Consider the following 19,327-nt stretch of genomic DNA (forward strand, 5'->3'; position numbering starts at 1 on the left):
CGTCTCGTGTGTGAGTACGCGCACGTACCTGTACGTGCCTGCGCCTGTGCTGTGCGACAGCAAGCGCACTCTGTCGGATTCGCGACAGGTTGATAAAATAAAATAAAATAAAATAAAATAAAATAAAATAAAATAAAATATAGGCTCAACTGTATAAAATAATGCATACAGTATTTCACCACTTTCCAGTTATTAAAAAGAAAGAGAATTTGAGATCATGTTCAATTATACTATGAATGAAATGTTATTGCATAATGTGAAAATGTATCACCGATGTGTTTAAATCAATAATTTAAGAGTAAAATGTTGCAATTTCCACCATTAATCAACTGCAGATGAGGTTTTTATTACTTTACACACATTTTCGTGAATCGATAAAATATACGTCAAAGAAATTATTATGTAAATTGTGTTTTGAAAAACTGTCTATATGATAAAATACAAAATTGTTAAACTGTTAGACAAAGACCCCCCCCCCCCACACACACACACACACACAAATAAAGAAATTGCTTCTTTCTAAAAAAGCCATCAGAGAGAAAAAAACTATATTTTTAGTGTTTGTGCATGTTTTTTGCACAGAGGTTTGTCTTTCTTGGAGAAGAAAGTTTGTCCCTCCAAAGTGATGGAACATACCTGTGGGCATAAGAAAAAAAAGACACCATGTAGAGCATCTGAAGTGGAAAACACATGAGATGAGGATGACCAACAGTCCATTGCACTTACAGCGCACACAAAGCAGTTGTCGTGCCACGTGTAGCCCAGCGCCTCCAGGAACTTGTCTCCTGCCTCGATGGGAAACTCGCAACCATGGCAACCCGTGCCAAACAAACTGTAGAAGTCTATGACAACACACACATTAAATAGCAGTACAATGTGATGAAACAAAAGTCACCTTGTTGACTTTCGTGACATTGGAGAGAATTTTGAAAAGTGGACTGACAAAAACACCTTTAAAATTATATTTGTTGGTCTGACCTTGCTCGCAGTAAGGTTCGCCATCCTCCAGGTGGAAGGTGTTATTTCGGATTGGCTGTTGACAGGAAGCGCACAGGAAGCAATGGACGTGCCACGTCTGCTTGAGAGCGTTGATCACCTCCTGGACACCAAAACAAAGAGGTTAGCTAAAAACATCGTCATCATACTAAAGAAAATCTTTTTAGACACAACTGGAAGCCGAATTCAAACGTCACACTATTAAGACTAACTTAAGGATCACAGTTTTTTTTCTTCTTGCTCTTCTTCTGGGAAGCTCATGACTCGGCTTAAAATAGACATTCCCCACCCTGAAAAGTGTGAGAACACCACCGGGACAGGGAATCAATGGAAAAGCTGGCGGGTCATACTAAATTGGTTGGGAGGGGGCGGGCTTAGGGGCAAGAGGGCGAGAAAACAGGTTAATAAGACGCTCTAAGCTGCTTGAAGATGTGTGAGAAACGGAGGCTTTGGTAGGGGATTGGAGGCCCTGGACAACTTTGGAACATGTGACGGATGAATGTCAGTGAACAGCAGGGCACAAATATCTTCAAAATCACACTGAGCCTTCAAAGTGTCATTTCAACCCGCTCACCCCCAAGATCTTGGCCTGGCAGCGGCTACACGTCGGCGCAAAAAAGTCTTCGTAGCAGTGTTCGCAGTAAACGTGGCCTTGCTCTTCCACAAAGCCGATGTCGGCCAGTGATGTGGTACAGTGGACACAATTGAATTCTTCTTTGTGCCACGATTTGCCCATTGCTACCAAAAACGGTCCCCTGAAACGATAAGAAAAAAGTTTGTGTTTGAAGCATGTAAAACGATACTATGTTCTACTGGAATGGGAAAATAATAATTTTCCTTTACCTGATGACTTTATTGCAGTGGCCACACATGGGCGTGCGAGTCCCGGCAGGGTAGTGTTCCGCCATTTGCACCAGCGTGTCCTCGTCTTTCGGGTGGACCCGAGGTACGGGGCGGGCGGGGGCAGGACACCTGGCCGTGCTGCCGTCGGACTTTACGCCAAAGGAGGGTGTGATTAAACCACATTTTGGACTCACACCTGTTGAGAATGAACATGGATCACCACAGGAAACAGTTTTTCCCCAAAAAAAACACACTTTTGTGTGTGTTTGTGTGAGTGTGTGTGTGTGACTTCCTCCCAGGTGTGCGAGTTGTTTGACTTTTGGCCTTTGCGTCTGCACACCCAGCAGGTGTCGGCAAGGCAGCCTTGTCACAACCGTGGATTTTCCACGTCAGTCATTAAAAAGACACACACACACACACACACACACACACACACACACATACACACAACAGAGCAGCAACAGAAGACACACCTGGCTAAACACGTGCACTGGCCTTTGGCGCCACAACACGGTGGATGGACACAGGCATCGTAAAGTAAGTAAATTTTTCAACTTGAATCTACACAACATACACACACAGGCGCACACACACACAGTGTGTGTTACCTTGAGCTGTTGCAGGTGATTTGATCATGGTCTTGACAGTAGCAGACTCGTGGCTGCTGGGCTCACACTCTTCACTGTGTAAAGCAAAGTAACTCATTGACAAAGGAAGTTTTAGGAAATCAAGTATATTTTATATTTGATACAGAGCAAAGATTCTATTGAGAAAAATGTGTTTTTGGAGTATTTTCTTCAAAGCCAGACTTGTAACCGCCACCCACATAGCCCGTGACGTTTTATTCACATTGGCCTGCCAGGTAATAATAAAAATTTTTAAAAAAAGTTGATTTTGATGAAGATGTAAAAATTAAACGACATCATTTATTCAGACTTGTGTGTGTTGGTTTTTCATGCTGGCACACACACTTTCTCTCTTGGGTGCCCTTGGTGGAATACAAGCAAGACAGAGTCCAGACCACCTACTCGCTGACAGAGCAGAGACAAATATGGTCCTGCCCAAAACAACACAGCGCTCAGTCGACTTCCTACTTGGACCGGTCGCCAAGCCTTTGCGATACCAGCCCATAACACACACGTATTCAGAACCAGAGCCAAGATATGGAGTGGAAAGAGTCAAGTGAGAGTCATTGCGGTGCGGACAGATGCCAGACTAGCAACATCGTGCGGGCTCATGATAGTTCCGCCGCCTCCGCTTCAATCCATTCAGTTCATTTTATGTGCCGTACGGTACAGGAAGAGGCGGAGGAATTTAGAGTGTAGTGCTAGCTAGTCAGCACTGAGGTCAAATTAGTCACGTGATGAAGACGGAGTACCAAGAGTTAGACTTGTTCCCCATGTGGTCTGTATCCCGTATGGTCTAGCATACGGTTTTCACACAGGGGGTCCGGGTCCAAATCCCAGTACGCGAATTTGTTTTAGGGGTCGCATCTTCTTACAGAGATTGGAAAATTTCGCACAGATTCGGCCAAATTGAAATTATTATTACTTTGTAAAGCAACGGTCAGAATGTGCGACTTGTACATGTGAATGCTAACTGCTAGCGACTAACTGGCAGATTTTTCTTTTTAAACATTCCATGCTCCTGTAGTAATGTTAAACGCGAGCTAGCTCATCGTACTAACAACATTTGCACCGCATTTATCGTCGGCCACGCTAATTACGAGTGAAAACACGCGAGGCTAACCCCAGCCTCTCGTTTATTAGCGACAATTACGCCGCAGGTTGTTAATATTCTCCAGTGTCTTCGGCAATTACCAGGGAGGTTTATCCCATTCCGCTCGACTGATTGGCTGATTAAGTAAGAGAGCCCCACTGTTTACGTTCATTAGCGGCCCATCTGGATATAGCATAAGCCTGTTCGCCAAAGCTACAAAACAACAAGAAACAGGATGAAGGAGGGCGTATTTTTTATTTCTATCGCTAAATCAACAATCCCTCTCTCCCTTAGACAGACAGCTTATTTTTCAAGTTCTAATGTTCTCTAGTTCTTTTATTATATTTTGCAATATACTGTTGGTATATTTCTTTATTGAAAAAAAAATCTAACAAATAAATGTGTTTTTAGGGGAGGGCTGGGCCACATACAGTTCAATCCAAATAAAGTGAGTCACAAGCTCGGTGGTACGTCAAGGTACCGCTGCGCAGTAAACGCTTGAAAGTTTAATACGGACAATATGTTACTGTCCTACATGAAGTAGGGCAAAAATTGCTGCCTCGTTCATTTCAAGGCTTTGGGTGTCAGCGTGGTTTCAGAGTAGCAAATGTGTTCCCATTAACTCGGCACCAGGAGACAGTCCATATGTCCCCAGAGACAACTTTGAACACTTCGCTTGGTGTGAAAGGAGCTTTTGATCACTCAGTGGCTCCAAGACACAACTGTACGTCACGAAAGAACGAAGCGTGTGCTTGCCATCCATGCCTCGTCTACACGTACAGTAAATGTGAAGCGGCGACAATTGAATGTGATCCAAAGTCTACGAGAGCTTTAAGTGAAAGACCATCTGCCGGCTGCCCAAGTGAACGAACGTCAGAAATCTTAATGGTCCATTTGTTGGCTGTTCAAACAAAAGCCACGTGTTTTATGAGCGCCACTGCGCCTACGTCATTGTTGGACTCTCTATCTATCTATCTATCTATCTATCTATCTATCTATCTATCTATCTATCTATCTATCTATCTATCTATCTATCTATCTATCTATCTATCTATCTATCTATCTATCTATCTATCTATCTATCTATCTATCTATCGTATTTTCCGCACTATAAGGCCCACCGGATTATAAGGCGCACCTTGAATGAAGGGCCCATTTTAAAATTTTGTCCATATATAAGGTGCACCGGATTATAAGGCGCACCTTCAATGAGTGGCCCATTTTAAAACGTTGTCCATATATAAGATTTGGCCCGCGGGCCGTATTTTGGACACGCCTGCTGTAGTGGCTCAATATTAGTCCATATATAAGGCGCACCTGATTATAAGGCAGCTTTTGAGAAAATTGGAGGTTTTTAGGTGCGTCTTATAGTCCGGAAAATACGGTATCTATCTATCTATCTATCTATCTATCTATCTATCTATCTATCTATCTATCTATCTATCTATCTATCTATCTATCTATCTATCTATCTATCTATCTGGTGGTGGTGAATAAGTACTGAAGTAACACCAACATGAAGAGGGCGGAAAAGAAAAAAGACCACAAGAACATGAACAAGGATATGCAGCAAGTTTATTAGCTATAAGATAAAATGATACCTTTTTTGACTCCACTTCAAATTTGCCAAAAGTAAACATAAACAGAAGGAGGAATATTTTACATAGCAAAAGCTTTTTTAAAATATTAGGAGAACATTCACACAGTCACTCCGCTTTGTCATCAAGCCTAAAACAAGGGCAACATTTTTACTTTCATTGTCATCAGTTTTTAGACCACTCAAAGTGTCCTCAAACACTATTTCGGACTCCCACGTGGAGGCACATGCACTTATATACACATCCTTGGAGACGACCACCGAAAACTGCTTGCTTGAACAACAATTAAACCTGCAGTGAGATGTGATTACTCGACGGACAAAATTGACAACCACCAAAGTTGGAAAATGTGTTTTGAAATTAACCAGCAAGTCAACCAGCATCAGTGTGGTCCACTTTGGAGATTCCACTGTATCGGCATCAGGTTATTTTTTTTTTCAACGGTTGTAGTTGTAACAGGCTGGTGTTCCAATACTTTTGTCCATGGGTTACACCAACTAAAACTTCCCCAACTAAAACTCCCTCAGCGAAGGAAAAACATATTGTTGAAAACAATGACTGTAAGCATGTCGTGTATATATAAATATACATATGTACTCATTCTGCTGGTCTGCGCTAAAACGTCCTACCGTGCCATCAAGCCACTACAGCAGTCAATCACACCCGTGCACAAATACTCACAAACAGTATATCCATAAATATACGTATTTACACAGATCTAATGGACATTGAGGGTACGAGCGGACACGTCGTGGTGCCAGTCTCTCAGCTCGCCGTACTTTGGGCCGATCACCAAACGCGTGGTGGCCTTGTTCACTCTGAAGAGAACAAAGGTTCAGGGTAACCGGTTTTGAGGTGAGGACCACAAAAACACGGCACAAAAACAGCCAGGCTGTGTTAATATCTCATTTGAATCGTGCAAAAAAAAAAATGTTTTGTCTTCTTTGATATTCAACAATGCGCCCCTGCAGTCCACCAAGAACATCTCAGGTTAAGACGCCATGCGGCTGGCTCACAACGAGCCTTTCAACACCACCAACAAATCACGCCAAGCCTCTACTTTTAATTCAACGCCATTCCATGTCAACCACTCCAATACTAACACAAGAACCAGCTTAGTTGTGCATATTTGTCTTGTTCCAACCATATTATCTTCTTTAAAAAAAAAAACGTAGTAGGTTAACAACCACAAGCCTTAGTAGTCAGTTGTCAGTAAAGTTCAATGGCAAGCACTTACTTTGTCTTCTTGGCTGTGTCTGCTTCTTCTTCTTCTTGAGCTGCTTCAAAAAAAAGTGGCATCACTATTACGATGATGATCATTATTAGAAGTAGTAGCAGCAGTTGTATGTATTTATTTTTTGGATGCTTATTCATTTTCCCCTTTTACCCCCCCCGGATCAATTTTGGTGCTTAAGGAATTATTTCATTCCTAATTCATAGTAGGTTACGTACAGTTCTCGGTGCCCGTAATCTGAGCCAGGATCCTGAAGGATCTGGACTGGGTGGTACCGGTACGCGGGCGCCAGTCCTCCGTGTCCTCCATGATGCGCTTCCGGCTGGCGCCAGCGTGAGACGGCACGTGGTAGAAGTGGATGTCGGTGTCCACCACGTGTCGGCGGGGAGGCCTGCGAGGAGGGCAAAGGTCAAAGTCAACCAGGGCAATCGATTATTTTTCGGCACACGCTGTTAGGGATGGAATGAAATGCTTCCACGTTTGATGAAGGACGGCATGAAGACGATGGGCTACGATACATATGGCATGATTACGGCCATTTTTATTACCTGGGTGGCTGGGGTTTTCTTAAGAAAAAAAGAAAAGCAAAAACTAAATTTTCTACCTTTACAGAAATAAAAAAAATTGATATTGAGCGCGATACACAGAAAAAAGGAGACTGTGTAAAGACTTACTTTAAAGTACTGTGAGGTCCACTAGAGGGAGATAAAGAAGAGGAAAAGAAGTGAGGTAGAAAAATAAATGGCCACTAGAGGGAGCCAAAACATCACAATCACACTGGAAGTTACATTAGGTAGGACTGCATGTTCATGCCATGGGAAAACCAAAAACTTTTTCTGTATGTGGTGATAGTTCAAGTATGACCTTTCTGTGTTTTTTTTTTACTTTTTAATTTCTTTGTTGAATCACAGTCCTGTCATCAACATGCTATTAGCATCAACGCTATGCAGCTTTACGTATTAATTCAATGTTAGAAACTCACTCGTGACTTTTAGTCCTGTTCCTCAAATAAGGAGTTTCAGTACAGTAAAAAAAAATGACATGAAAAAATAATAAAGTCATCCATGCATCAGAAACTAACTTTGTAACCAGAGGAGCTGCTGTCGTCTGCAAAGAAGGAGGAGAGAAAAAAAAAGATTGAAAGGGGGCAAAAATAGTACGAGAGGAAATTCAAAACCGTTCTCAGCAGGCAGCAAGCAAACAACACGCTGAGCCGACCAAAGCAGCCATGGCGGTGATGACCACAAGGCTAGAGAATTGCTATTATAAATCCAATGTCTTATTATTCCTATAAAAATAATCGATGAATATCAAAAGCTCGCTTCTTGGATCGGCTCTGAAGAAAGAATTTTACACACACGAGCGAGCCCTTCCGATTTTCTATTCTCACCACTCACCCGTTCAAGACTTGTCCACCCTGATTGTCAATTAGGCCCCGCCTTTGCCCCATGGCCACCTCACAGGCGTTCTCGGTGGAGTAGATGTGGATGGGCGTGTTGTACACGGACGACTGGGGCGGCGAGGAAAGAGGGGTGACGGCGGGGGTGAAGGCGGACGACGGCGACGGGATGAAGGAAACGTCTGACCCGCAGCCCCCGTAGGGTCTGGGGGTCATGTCGGGTGGGGAGGGGGGATGAGTGATGGCCACGGGTTTTATGATGTCACATCTGTTCACCTGGCATGCAAACATCACAGCATACAGTCACCGAAGCCTCTTTGGTGCTGGTTCAGTAAACTCGTACTGTACCACCACTGGGGATTGGTTGTCGGCCATCTTGTAGCAGCTCTGGGCAATTTGAAATCTATTCAAGGGCGTGTCAATGACTCGCCAAATATTTTGGGCACGAAGGCCCTGTTACTTCCGTTTCGCAGAGGTATCGGCATAATTATAGGCATTCCACAAAGTGCGAGTAATATTCATGCAACCCACGCAGGCAAGAAAAATCATTTCACAATGTATTTCATCAGTGATAAGCAGCTGAAAGATGACTGACACACCAGGTGATTCATTTCCGTTCACTTGGTCAAAGATTTTATCTACATTTTAGTCACCAATTTGTCAGAGGTGTGTTAAAAAAAAAAAAAAAAGCACTTCTCAGTTCATCTCAGTTGCTAACCTGAGAGACTTGAAGTCATTTGGTGCTGCTGTTTTGCTTAGCAAATGAGTTGATATGGGCTCAGCTGGTCAACTTTTCAATGTTGTCATAGAAATGAATTTTATTTGATTGGAAAGATCTGTTTGAGGAAATACTTCACATCTTTTTTACTTTTGGACTGAATATCAACTGGCGTGTGGCCTTGGTGAGCAATTGTTTGGTGATAAATATTGTGATCTTACCTTGGGTGCCACTGGAGGGGGCTTGGCCACTCTGAAAAGATCGAAAAAAGGACATCATTGCAATTTGATCTGCTTCTGTGCCAGACCTTCAAAAAACAGCAGGAGTTGCAACGTGCCTTCCCAATGTACAATATGCGCACTTTAAAAGCAGCTATTTTTAGCCTCCCTCCGTCAATGATACACTCTACCCTCCGCTATCGTCGACACCACTTAAGGCCACATGCTCTTCCCTAAAGGTCACCTGAGGAAACATTTTTAAACGGCCTCCAGTCAGGGCACATTTATGGCCAGTTTTATTCAAATCAAATTTGCATTTCAAAATAACACTAATCACTTCCAGCCAGTCTCATTTTCTAATTGAAATACTTGACAATGACACGACTCTAATTGCTTGTGATTTGGAAAAGTTCAATCTGTGTATGACCTGCTGTTATTAGACCCGACCGAACATTACTTTGAGGTCATTAAAACTGTCCGGTAACCGAAGAGGAGTCACAGCATTCCGCCGAGAGCGAGCCCTTCCAGAAACGTCTGTTAATTCACCATGAGATAAGCACTTTCTGGAAACTCGGGCGCACGTCTGTATTCCTTTTAGTATTACAGAAGATTTGGCACGTTTCCCCAAAACCATTTGAGAAGTTTCCTTCCATTTTTATGACGTAAAAGGACAAAAAAATGGACACAAACGGCAAACACGGCGTGGACCAAGCTTCTCAAACAATGGACCCTAGCGCACACACCCGGTCAGATATTTTCCGAGCTGGAATGTTTGTCCATAGCGCGAATGTGTGAGGACCAAGGGAGTGAGTGCACGGTGACAACGTGACGCTGACAGGCGTGACATTCATACCTCTTGAACACCCAATGGAAATACGTACCGAGGTCTTCCGGTATGCGACACACCGAAGAGAGCTTCGATTAATCGTTCAAGACTTTTTCTTTACTGTCAAGTCATTTGAGCAGTGGCACTTCATCATTTGTCTTCATCGCGTACCTCGTAAAGGTTTTAGTGATCAGATGTTTGTTTGCGAGGGGAAAAAAAAAAACACCTAGCGGGTATTTAGGAGGCTAACAAGAAATGACTAATATTGTTTTGTGTTATGATTATTCATTAGTAAAAGGCTTTTTGTATTGTAAGCAGTCATACTAAGGTACGTTTTTTTAGTGGTTCCATAATTTGAAGCAGACAGACCAACGTGATGAAGAGAGGATGCCAGCAGGACCAATCGTTGCCACGTGTGCTCGACTACCCCGTAAATGAATTTGTGCGTTGATGATAAAGGCGGCTTGAACTTGGAAGCTCCAACGGGTGGACCGAGCACAACTGGAGTTAGCGCCAGATAGGTTCAAAACCTTCAAAGCTGGCCCTCAATAACAAAAGAATTGCTTTTGGGAACGTCCCAGCCAAAACAGGAGACAAAAATGCCGATATCATGGTCGATTTTTTTTTTTTTTTAAATCACGTGGTTCTGCTTTTAGAGAGAATTCCATGCAGGAGGAGTTAAGAATAGCAACCCCTGCCTTGAAGGCTAACTAATTACGTGCCGGGGCCCAGTAAGGGGAAGTATTAATTGGGGGAGGGGGGCAAGCTGCATGAGAACATCCAAATGCTTGAAGCGCCATCCAAGTGGATTTAATTAGACCATCGGCTCCACATAAGAGCTCAAGTTGCTGTTCCAGAGATTGTTGCTTACCCTACTGACACAGCTGACTTCACTCGGGAATAACATATTCCATAGATGTGGAAAAGACGGCAAACAATTAATTAAAGAGGAGATATTATGTCATTTTGCTACGTATCAATAGATGGGTGATTGGAGTAACATATTTAGTAAAGCTTTTGTGATATGTTGTGATCATTCCACAAATGAACATCGCTTAACAACAAGCGGACTACACAGGAGGCGAAACTGTTTAAGAAGGACAGATTAGCATTAGCTTGTGATAAGCGCACATACTTGTCAAGTTGTCAACGTAGTGTTGGCGAGTATTTTGGTTGGGTGTCTGGTGGTGTGTCACGTACGCAGATGCGTTTACACAAAATGAAAAATGCAATACTGCATTCTGATTATGTTTGCGGATTATGAATTAAAATCGAAGCAGTTTTATGCTGAAAAATTATGCGATTGAATTGAAAATATTACCTCATAAAAACAAATTCACATAAGCCGGTAAAATATTGGATTGTCAAGATTTGAACACTTTATAACTGTCATAAAACATTTTATATTTGATTCGTGCCAATTGTTTCTGCGGCTAACCACGTTAACTGCCGTTTTCGCTGACTGGAACAACACAACGCAAAGTTCTCATTTTTTTTCCCCCTTCTCTGAATATTACACCTTTTCTGAATCTGTAATCCATGCTGAACGAGTAATAAATCAATTTCCCGTTTATTTATCTTTGAATTAATTCATCTTATCTTGTCTTGAGGATCGTGTAAACGAAAGTGTGTGTTGATTACGATTGATTTGAAAGCTATCATTAGAAGAGTATTTGCTTTGGAATGAAGCCTCAACGTGTCATTTCCATCAGGCTTGTCCTGTCAGCCCAAAACTCATTTATAGTCATTACTAAGTAGTTGTGAGGAGACACTGCTTTATTATTCCCTTCAGAACATCCCATGTGATCCTCCAGCTGCGTGTTTGGGTATCAGTCATCATGACGGACTGGCCGAGAGAGGTCTGGTTTTAGTTTACAGAAAGATACATTAGAGACAAAAAAAAAGGAGCGACAGTTTATTTAGCCCCGCTCTTGTGCAATTTGCGGATTGTCATTCTTGCCCTCGGCCGAGATTGTTTTTTTGTCTTTTACAATGAATTTAGAGATGTATCCCTTCAGCATAGTCCAGCATGCGAGCTGAAATTGGAATTAGAAATAAGAGGCAAAGAAGATCCCCTACATCAATTTGTTGACTACTGTTTGTATTTCTGTTCCGTGTGTGTTAATTAGCATTTGTTTGAAGGTTGTATCGTGCTCGGAATGTGCGAAAACAAGCCGTTTGCAAAAGACAGGCAGCGGCAGGTGTGTCTAAATGTGGCAACGTTAGGAGCGTCCTGGCAAATACGACGGATGAGCCTGGCCAAAAGCGACGGCGATGGGCTTTTGGATGATCTTTGGCCAATACTAGAGCCTGAGGGTGAAGGACACAGACAGGTGAGGAGCTTTGGCCGTGGAACATCACTGGCAAGTGACGACGGCAGCTGCGGGGAGGCGTGGCAATCGCTGCTCGCCGCTATACGCAAACTGACTGCGGAAGATCCCGATCCATCATAGATGAGATTGACAACGCAAGCCGACCCAAGAGAACGATGGCCGACATGCATCTCCGACGCACGTGCGTCATACACACGGCAACTTCGGACTTCAAATGCAAATCTCACCGTCTCTATTCCGAGAAGGCAATGTCAACAAAATGAAAGCATACACCCCAGCCCCGACGTCAACTTCCCAAACAGAACCCCTCGCTGGGGACGACTCGACGCCAACTTTCTGAACTCCAAAATAACTTAAGCAGCTGTCAGTTTGAGAGCCGCACGCACATGTTCATGTATGTGCGTGTGAATTCATGAACAATGAGGATTCATTTAAGATCAACATGTTCTGGTGCAACAATGACTTTCCTTGTGTTTATGCATAAAAAAAATCATCTATATTTACTGCATCAATGTACTTTGAACTTTCAATTTCTTGGTCCTTGGTTGACTGAGTGATATCTTGAGGAATTAAGTGAAGTAGGAAGCAATAGTAAATGACTTCAGGGCAAATTTGATGTGTCTGTCAGATTTTGGCATAAAAATAAATCTGTCTAATATATAGAAAAGGGCTATTTAACTTAAGATAATTTAGCATTTTTTTTCCACAATGTTAGAACAAAGGTCTGGAGTTGAGTCAGAACTCCGTAGTCTTGTAGAGTGTGAATCGTTTTGCTACATTTGACTTTTATGTAATCGGTGTAAAATCTGAGCTAAAACCGCTAAGTTAGCTAATGATCATGAAAGTGAAAAAGTATGCCTTATTTTTATGAGGGGGGTTTTGTGTGTGGATTAGAACGAAATAAAATTTGCACGCCAGAAGCTGGTGGTTTTCAGACGAGCACAGGAAACTGCATTCACCATGAATCATTCTTGGAGCCAACCAAAGAACTGAAAAAAAATCTCGACCATGCTTGAAGAATTTTTGTATTTAATCCCCAAGATCTTAATCAATCAAAAACTCTGATTTGACCACATAAGGAGAGAACGTTGTTACATGCTACCACTGCAGAAGTGTAACTTGAAACAATATTTTGGAGACGAGTGCTGAGACACGATCTTAGCATCACTGCAAGGTCTGTAAAGCAACCCTAAGAGTGTAAATCTGCCGTTACCGCACATCTGAAAAATCAGATTGTTTATCCATGATTTATTATAGCCTGTCATTGTGGCTCTCCACATGAGTACACGCACCCCAACCCCCATGATGTGTCCACCATTGATGCATTGGGCCGGGAAGAACAACACAGCAATTATGTGCTTGGAGCTCCTTTGAACTGGGAAGATCTCAAAAACAACATAACAAACGTTCAGCTACTTCCAAACCTTTGTTCTTTGCATGATATCTTGTTTACCCAAACTGCAACATGTCTTTTTATAGCCCATGGTGCTTCAGGTTAATTCATTTTTTTAAAGGCCATAGCACCAAATTAAAGTCTGCACATGTAGACATTAAAATAACTTCCTGTGTTGTTTAAAAAAATAAATAAACGTAAAATAAATTATAAATAAAAATAATAAACGCAAGATAGCCCAACGGGAAAAAAGACATTAAATGGGCCTTCAAAGAATACCAAAAAACTAGACGAGAGGATCCTGAAGTTACTAAACAGTGCTAGTAAAATGAGCGTTGTGTACTAATAACTTTGCCGACATATGTGCGCCACATGTGTATCAGTGAAACAAGATAGGGGCAGCTGCTTTCACTGTAAGTATCTCATCAAATTGAATTTAAAATGACAATAAGGTTGAGAATGGAAAAATCATTAGGACTTAGTAGCGTGCTAAACTTAGCATACTGATGTTCTGCCACCTGTTGTCTGACATTTGGAAGAACATAAATGTGTTTTTCATCAATATGGCGGTTTGTATTGATCCCAGTGAAGAGCTTCTTGTGATATTTACCGTCTTGATCCTGTGAAAATCTGATCAAAATGGGTCGAGCGACACTGAAAAGTGACAAAACTAATAGAAAGTCGAAGACCAAACTGGCCCTTTTCCGCTAAAGTCCAGATGTTTGTTATGTATGACCGTGTTGGAATACACTGAACGTCTCATCTGTCGATGCCGAGCGCCTCTAACAAAAAAAAATCTGGAGGCTCATAAGTTGAATCCATCTGTGCCCAATCAGACTGTTTGATCACACACTTAATCAAAATGATACTGGGATCACCACATGGTAAAAAAACATGACTGTTTGATCAATGACGGATCATTTTTCTAACGCTCACCCAAATGATCAATGATCATTTTTCTAACGCTCACCCAAACATAAGCATTGATCAGCAAAAAAGTTTACATTTCAAGGTTGATCATTCGCACCACAACTACATTTCAGATTTTCAAGAAATCTTGTTTTTAATTATTACAGTAAATCCTATTTTTGAGATGCCGTTCTTACATTGCAATAATGAATAGCTACAACGTCAATTAAGGCTTGCAATGGTCGTTAGAGGCCGAAGCCTAAAGACTTACTTCTGTAGGGTGAGGCTGAGGTTGCCTGTGCAGTTCTTGATTTTGTTCTGGGCCTCCAGGTGGTTCATCCCCTCTGTGGCAATGCCGTCGATGGACAGAACCATATCTCCGATAGCGATGCCAGCTTTGGCCGCTTTGCTGCCATCGTTCAGCTGAACAAATGAAATAAGTTGGCAGAAATGAAATAAAGGGTCTTTAGGATCTTTTTTTTTTTTTTTTTCCATCACCAGTTAAATAGCCATTGAGCTTGGAACCAATTAAAAGCATGAATACCATCCCACCCTTTAAGGATGCCTGTTAAAAAGGTGTCGCTGGATTTATGAGGCGGGATGCAAAAATAAACCAGTTTATAGCGTTTGGACAAACACCATGTAAGTCTCGTTTTTCCTGACACTACTTCACGATGCCTTCAATGGTTGCCGTTGTGTTTATCCGTATTGAAAATGGCAACACAGTTGATTATGTTTTGACACAAACCAGTGTAATTGTAAAAACGTGACCCAAAAAAACGTCGTGGCGGGTTTTGGGGGTCTTGAAACGATTTCACTTTATTTGACATTTATTTGTACTTCACATGGGTCCCACATGCAAGAATGTGTTAGCATGCTAACGTTTCTTCCACTGTCTCGAAACAGGCTAATAGGTTATGTAAGCAGGTCGTAATAAAAAGCAGACTACTTTCTTATCAGCAGACAGAGGGCGGACAGTGACATGTGTAGGATGTTACACCCTGTATTCCTTGTCTACCACAACAAAGAAGTGAACTCAAACCCACCCACCAAAAAAGAAAAAAAAAAGTCATTTATTCCGCCGTTTGATATCTATTATCAGCGTTTAGGTATTGCGCAAGAGCGGCTCTGGCATTTCTTCGGGTCCGAGAAGGTCTTAAGTAGCAGTGAGGTCATTTGTTTCTTTTAACACAATAAAAACAGACCTTAGTGATACCAACTTCTCCCCTTGCAATGAATCCATTTGATCCGGCGGCATTCGATATAAAGCATAGTTGAAATTGTAACTTTTCTGCACCCTTTTGCAATATTATCTCACACACATAGACGCTGCGTACTGTATATGTAAAGACATGACGAGACGCTCAGGCACGGCTAAAAAAGATACCGGGATTAGCCGTAATGCTCTGTGGCCCCCGTCCGTCATATTTTCCCAACACGTGCACATTAAATCATTCACTGACAATTGGAAGTGGCTCTGAATTTGACAATAGTTCAACTCAAAAGAGCGCACAATCACAACAAAAAGTGAATTAGTCGCTGTTCACTTATTTTCTAATGATCCAAAAACGATTATTAAGAGATTCGCCACAGAAAATATGAAGCTGTTGAGACAGTGTGCCAAGTCATTCAGCATGTGGAAGGAGATACAGTGTTGATTATATAATGGCAATGGATACGTAAAGACCCTATATAGCAAAAGTAAATATCTTGTATAGTTGTTATTTTAATTTTGCAAACACCATGAAGAAAACTGTTCTTTACAAGTCTGCTAAAAAAAAAGCAGGATTTAAAATTAAATACTTAAAACGAGGCTTCGTATATATGTATGTGTATATATATATGATTAAAATTAAATATTTAAAACGAGGCTTTGAAATCATTAAAATATATATATATATATATATATATATATATATATATATATAAATAATATACTACACTTCATTCATTCATTATATATATATATATATATATATATATATATATATATAAATAATATACTACACTTGAAAGGATTCATTACATTTTCCAGATGTTGGCTCCGACATGCCTCTTACGAATATTGTAAAGTATAAAGCCAATTTTCACCCACAAACTACCAACAACGCACAAAGTATTTACATAAATGCACCAGAACAAGTGTTCATATGTCTGCGTTTCACCTCGACAACCCAATCATTGAGTCCTGCTGTGAATGCCGGCTTGTTTTATTCTACTTTTAGCGACTTGTCGTCTAGCCTTTACGACTTGGGAAAAAAAAAAAAAAAAAAAAGTGATTTTGTTGATGCCGGTGCTGTTGGGAAGGACTTTAATGGGGCTGCTCTTTATTGAGTCACACTTTTCCATTCAGAGGTCCGTTTTCAGAGCAATGTGGCCTTTATGATTTTAGTACTCTGTAATTCTTGTTGTTCAGATTAAACGAACCGACCGCCGAATGGAAAATACCGTATTACAGCCACATTTTTTTGAAAAAGATGGAAGAAAAAAAATGGTGATGTTTTGCAGGGCTTTTGTCTTACCCTGGAGATGGTGAGGGGCAAGTTGAAGTCTTTTCCGCCTTGTAGCCTAAAGCCCCAGGGGGCCGGGCCAGACAGTGTGACGTTATAGTTGCTGCTCATGGTTTCTTTGTGCTGGTTCTTGTTACGTCCGAGGGAAGCGCTACAGAAAAGTAAAGTGACAAATGTTGCGGGGGTAAAAAAAAAAATCACCATTTTTTTTTTTATTACGGAAAAATTTACTAGCAAAAAAGAAATATTAATAATATATACAAAAAATACAAATAATAAAATATTTAGAATTTAACTTAACATTCAACTAAAATGATAAAAAAAATCAATGCTGACATACAAATACACTAAAAATAATTCAATTATAATTTTTAAAACAATCAAGTATAAAACAAAGTTAATACTGAAACTGAACTTATGCAAATAAAAATGACCAGACGCCCCCAGCGACAACCCATAAAAACTGATTTCAATTTGATCGCAAGACAGTACCCGGATTCCACTTCATTTCAGAAATGCACAACATTTTTAGAATTTTTGAAAACGCAACTAACGTAGCACAACTTAACAAACATTTCAATGCATTACAGGCATTAAGTGTACTTTCACGAAAATCACACTACCTTTATTCGAATCCCCAGAGAGGCTTTGCAGGCAGGTGAAGACAGTATAATAATCCCCTGGTGTGCCCGGGACAATCCCCTTCCCAGCAAACACACTGAGAGTGTGTGAGGGGGCACACGGTGGAGCAAATGCTTTTATATATGGGGAGGGAGGGAGGGAGGGGAGGCCAAGGCTGGCCGAGGAGGAGGAGTGAGGGAAGGAAGATGGGGTGATGAGAGGTTAGGATGGCCAGGGGAGGATGAAGTGGCTAAAGATGACGTGACTGAAAAGTGCTTGGGAGTCCCACACATGATGAGGGGGCGGAGACAGGGGACAGTTTATCTTTAGCCAGGATATTTTTGACATGGAATGGAGGCGAGAGTCCGTCGACTCTGATCTCTATAGCTCTACCGCTCCCTTTTTATTGAATTATTAACTTATCTGTAGCGCGAGATTACTGTTCGAGTATAGTACCAATCTAACTACCGTAATTTTCGGACTATAAGACGCACCGGACTATAAGCCGCACCAGCTAAATTCCGGTTTCAAAATTTACGAAAAAGCCGCGGGTTATAGTCCGAATTTTACCGTAATAGCATTCATGTTGCTATGTTCAATCTTTTTAAGGAACGCATATATGAATACAAATGGTGGAGCAACACACATAGACAAAAATATAACCCTACTCAGAGGCATATATTCCTTATCCTCTTTATAAGTGCATCTTACTGAAAAATGAGGAGTGTATGTCATTGGATGACTTTCCGATATTTCTAATACAGTATCGCAACCGACGTCGGTGCTGCCCGGCTCGATGCGGCACAACGTGTACAGTTAAAAGCATGTGAATCGAAACTAAGACCGGCTGATACACTGTGAGAACCCATCCAAATCTTGGATTTAGGTTGGCTGACAATGAACTATACCATATAGTTGTTCACTGCATTTACGGTGACAGATGGGACAAAAGCTGATGCATTCAATGTCCGATACGCTGTCCCGGATATGAACCCGTTCTAATATAGCTTTTGCTAGATTTGATAGATTATGTGTTCAATGGGTCGATGGGCGTCAAAGATGGAAGGAAAAAAAACATTGATGGGCCAAGTGTAATGATATGAAAGCCCGGACAATAGATTGTGTGCTATAGCGTGAAATCTCGGGCCTTCTGACTGTCCCTTTGTTCTGTCCAACAATCTATTCCAGTCCCATATGCTCACCTCTCCAGATCCGCAAGTTTAATGACCAGAGCTTAGCAGCCCCCCCACAGACACACACACACACACACGTTCATCACGTTTGACACAAGCCCCACCCCTTTGTGGTTTGCTCATCTGCCCATCTAAATAACATTTAATGCATCATCCATGTGAATGAAAAGGGGGATAGCCACCCTCTTATTCAGCCACCTGGTGTCCCTAGACTCCGTCCCCCACCCTACACACACCACTAGCACAAAAAAATAGCAACTGTTTCAATTAGAGATACAATATTTGTTGTTGTAACAATTCTAGGTTACATCATTTGAATAATCTTGTGAATTAAATTCAATTAGAAGAAAGACACTGTTGTAAATGAAATGAAAAAGCTAACAAAATCTCTTTGATCACAATCAATATTATTTTGGCCTGTGTATTTGTCAGTTAACCAATCCCCCGCCCTTCAAAGAAAGTATATAATTTACTAACAAGTTTACCAAGACCTTATTTGTATGTACTGTGTTTGTGAAAATTCCATTTTTATCTGTTTTGCGCAATCATTTTCAGGGCCACGAGGAATGTGAGCTCCCTCTAGTGGTACCCGAAACCTTTGCATTTATGTATTCTCAATCACAACGTGATCTAAATTTGGCTCTAGTCTGAGAATTAAAAAAAATCAAATAAAGATGACCTCGCTCCTGTCGCTTTAACTGTCTGTAGTATCGCTTTTCTGTGAGATGAGGGGGTGCCAAGCATGTGAAGCAGGAGAGGCAATAAATAGTTTTTAAAAAATTCACAGCCGAGAATAGCGTTCAAGCACTTCTCGATT

At 41.4% G+C, this 19,327-nt stretch overlaps 1 protein-coding gene across 5 annotated transcripts; it reads right to left on the minus strand.

Annotated features, from left to right (window-relative positions):
* Positions 1 to 325: 325 nt before the first annotated feature.
* Positions 326 to 18,725, minus strand: LOC148397415 (PDZ and LIM domain protein 5-like). 5 transcript variants are annotated; one of them, XM_088375311.1, is made up of 15 exons: positions 17,320 to 17,796; positions 16,709 to 16,847; positions 14,458 to 14,609; positions 8,729 to 8,759; positions 7,472 to 7,497; positions 7,065 to 7,085; positions 6,939 to 6,956; positions 6,609 to 6,781; positions 6,394 to 6,436; positions 2,448 to 2,521; positions 1,840 to 2,035; positions 1,571 to 1,751; positions 979 to 1,099; positions 727 to 842; positions 326 to 636 (listed from the first exon to the last, which is right to left on the minus strand). In XM_088375311.1, the coding sequence occupies exons 2-15, from the start codon at positions 16,805 to 16,807 to the stop codon at positions 547 to 549; spliced, it is 1,341 nt and encodes a 446-aa protein (XP_088231437.1). In that variant the 5' UTR covers positions 16,808 to 16,847; positions 17,320 to 17,796; the 3' UTR covers positions 326 to 546. The 5 variants fall into 5 exon arrangements, with proteins under 5 accessions (XP_088231437.1, XP_088231438.1, XP_088231439.1 ...); XM_088375312.1 differs by having other exon boundaries at positions 6,394 to 6,433; positions 17,320 to 17,792; XM_088375313.1 differs by lacking the exon at positions 6,939 to 6,956 and having other exon boundaries at positions 17,320 to 17,807.
* Positions 18,726 to 19,327: the final 602 nt, after the last annotated feature.

This window comes from Syngnathus floridae, chromosome 5, assembly GCF_059516105.1.
Source record: "Syngnathus floridae isolate MCC-2025c chromosome 5, RoL_Sflo_1.0, whole genome shotgun sequence".
Lineage (NCBI taxonomy): Eukaryota > Metazoa > Chordata > Actinopteri > Syngnathiformes > Syngnathidae > Syngnathus > Syngnathus floridae.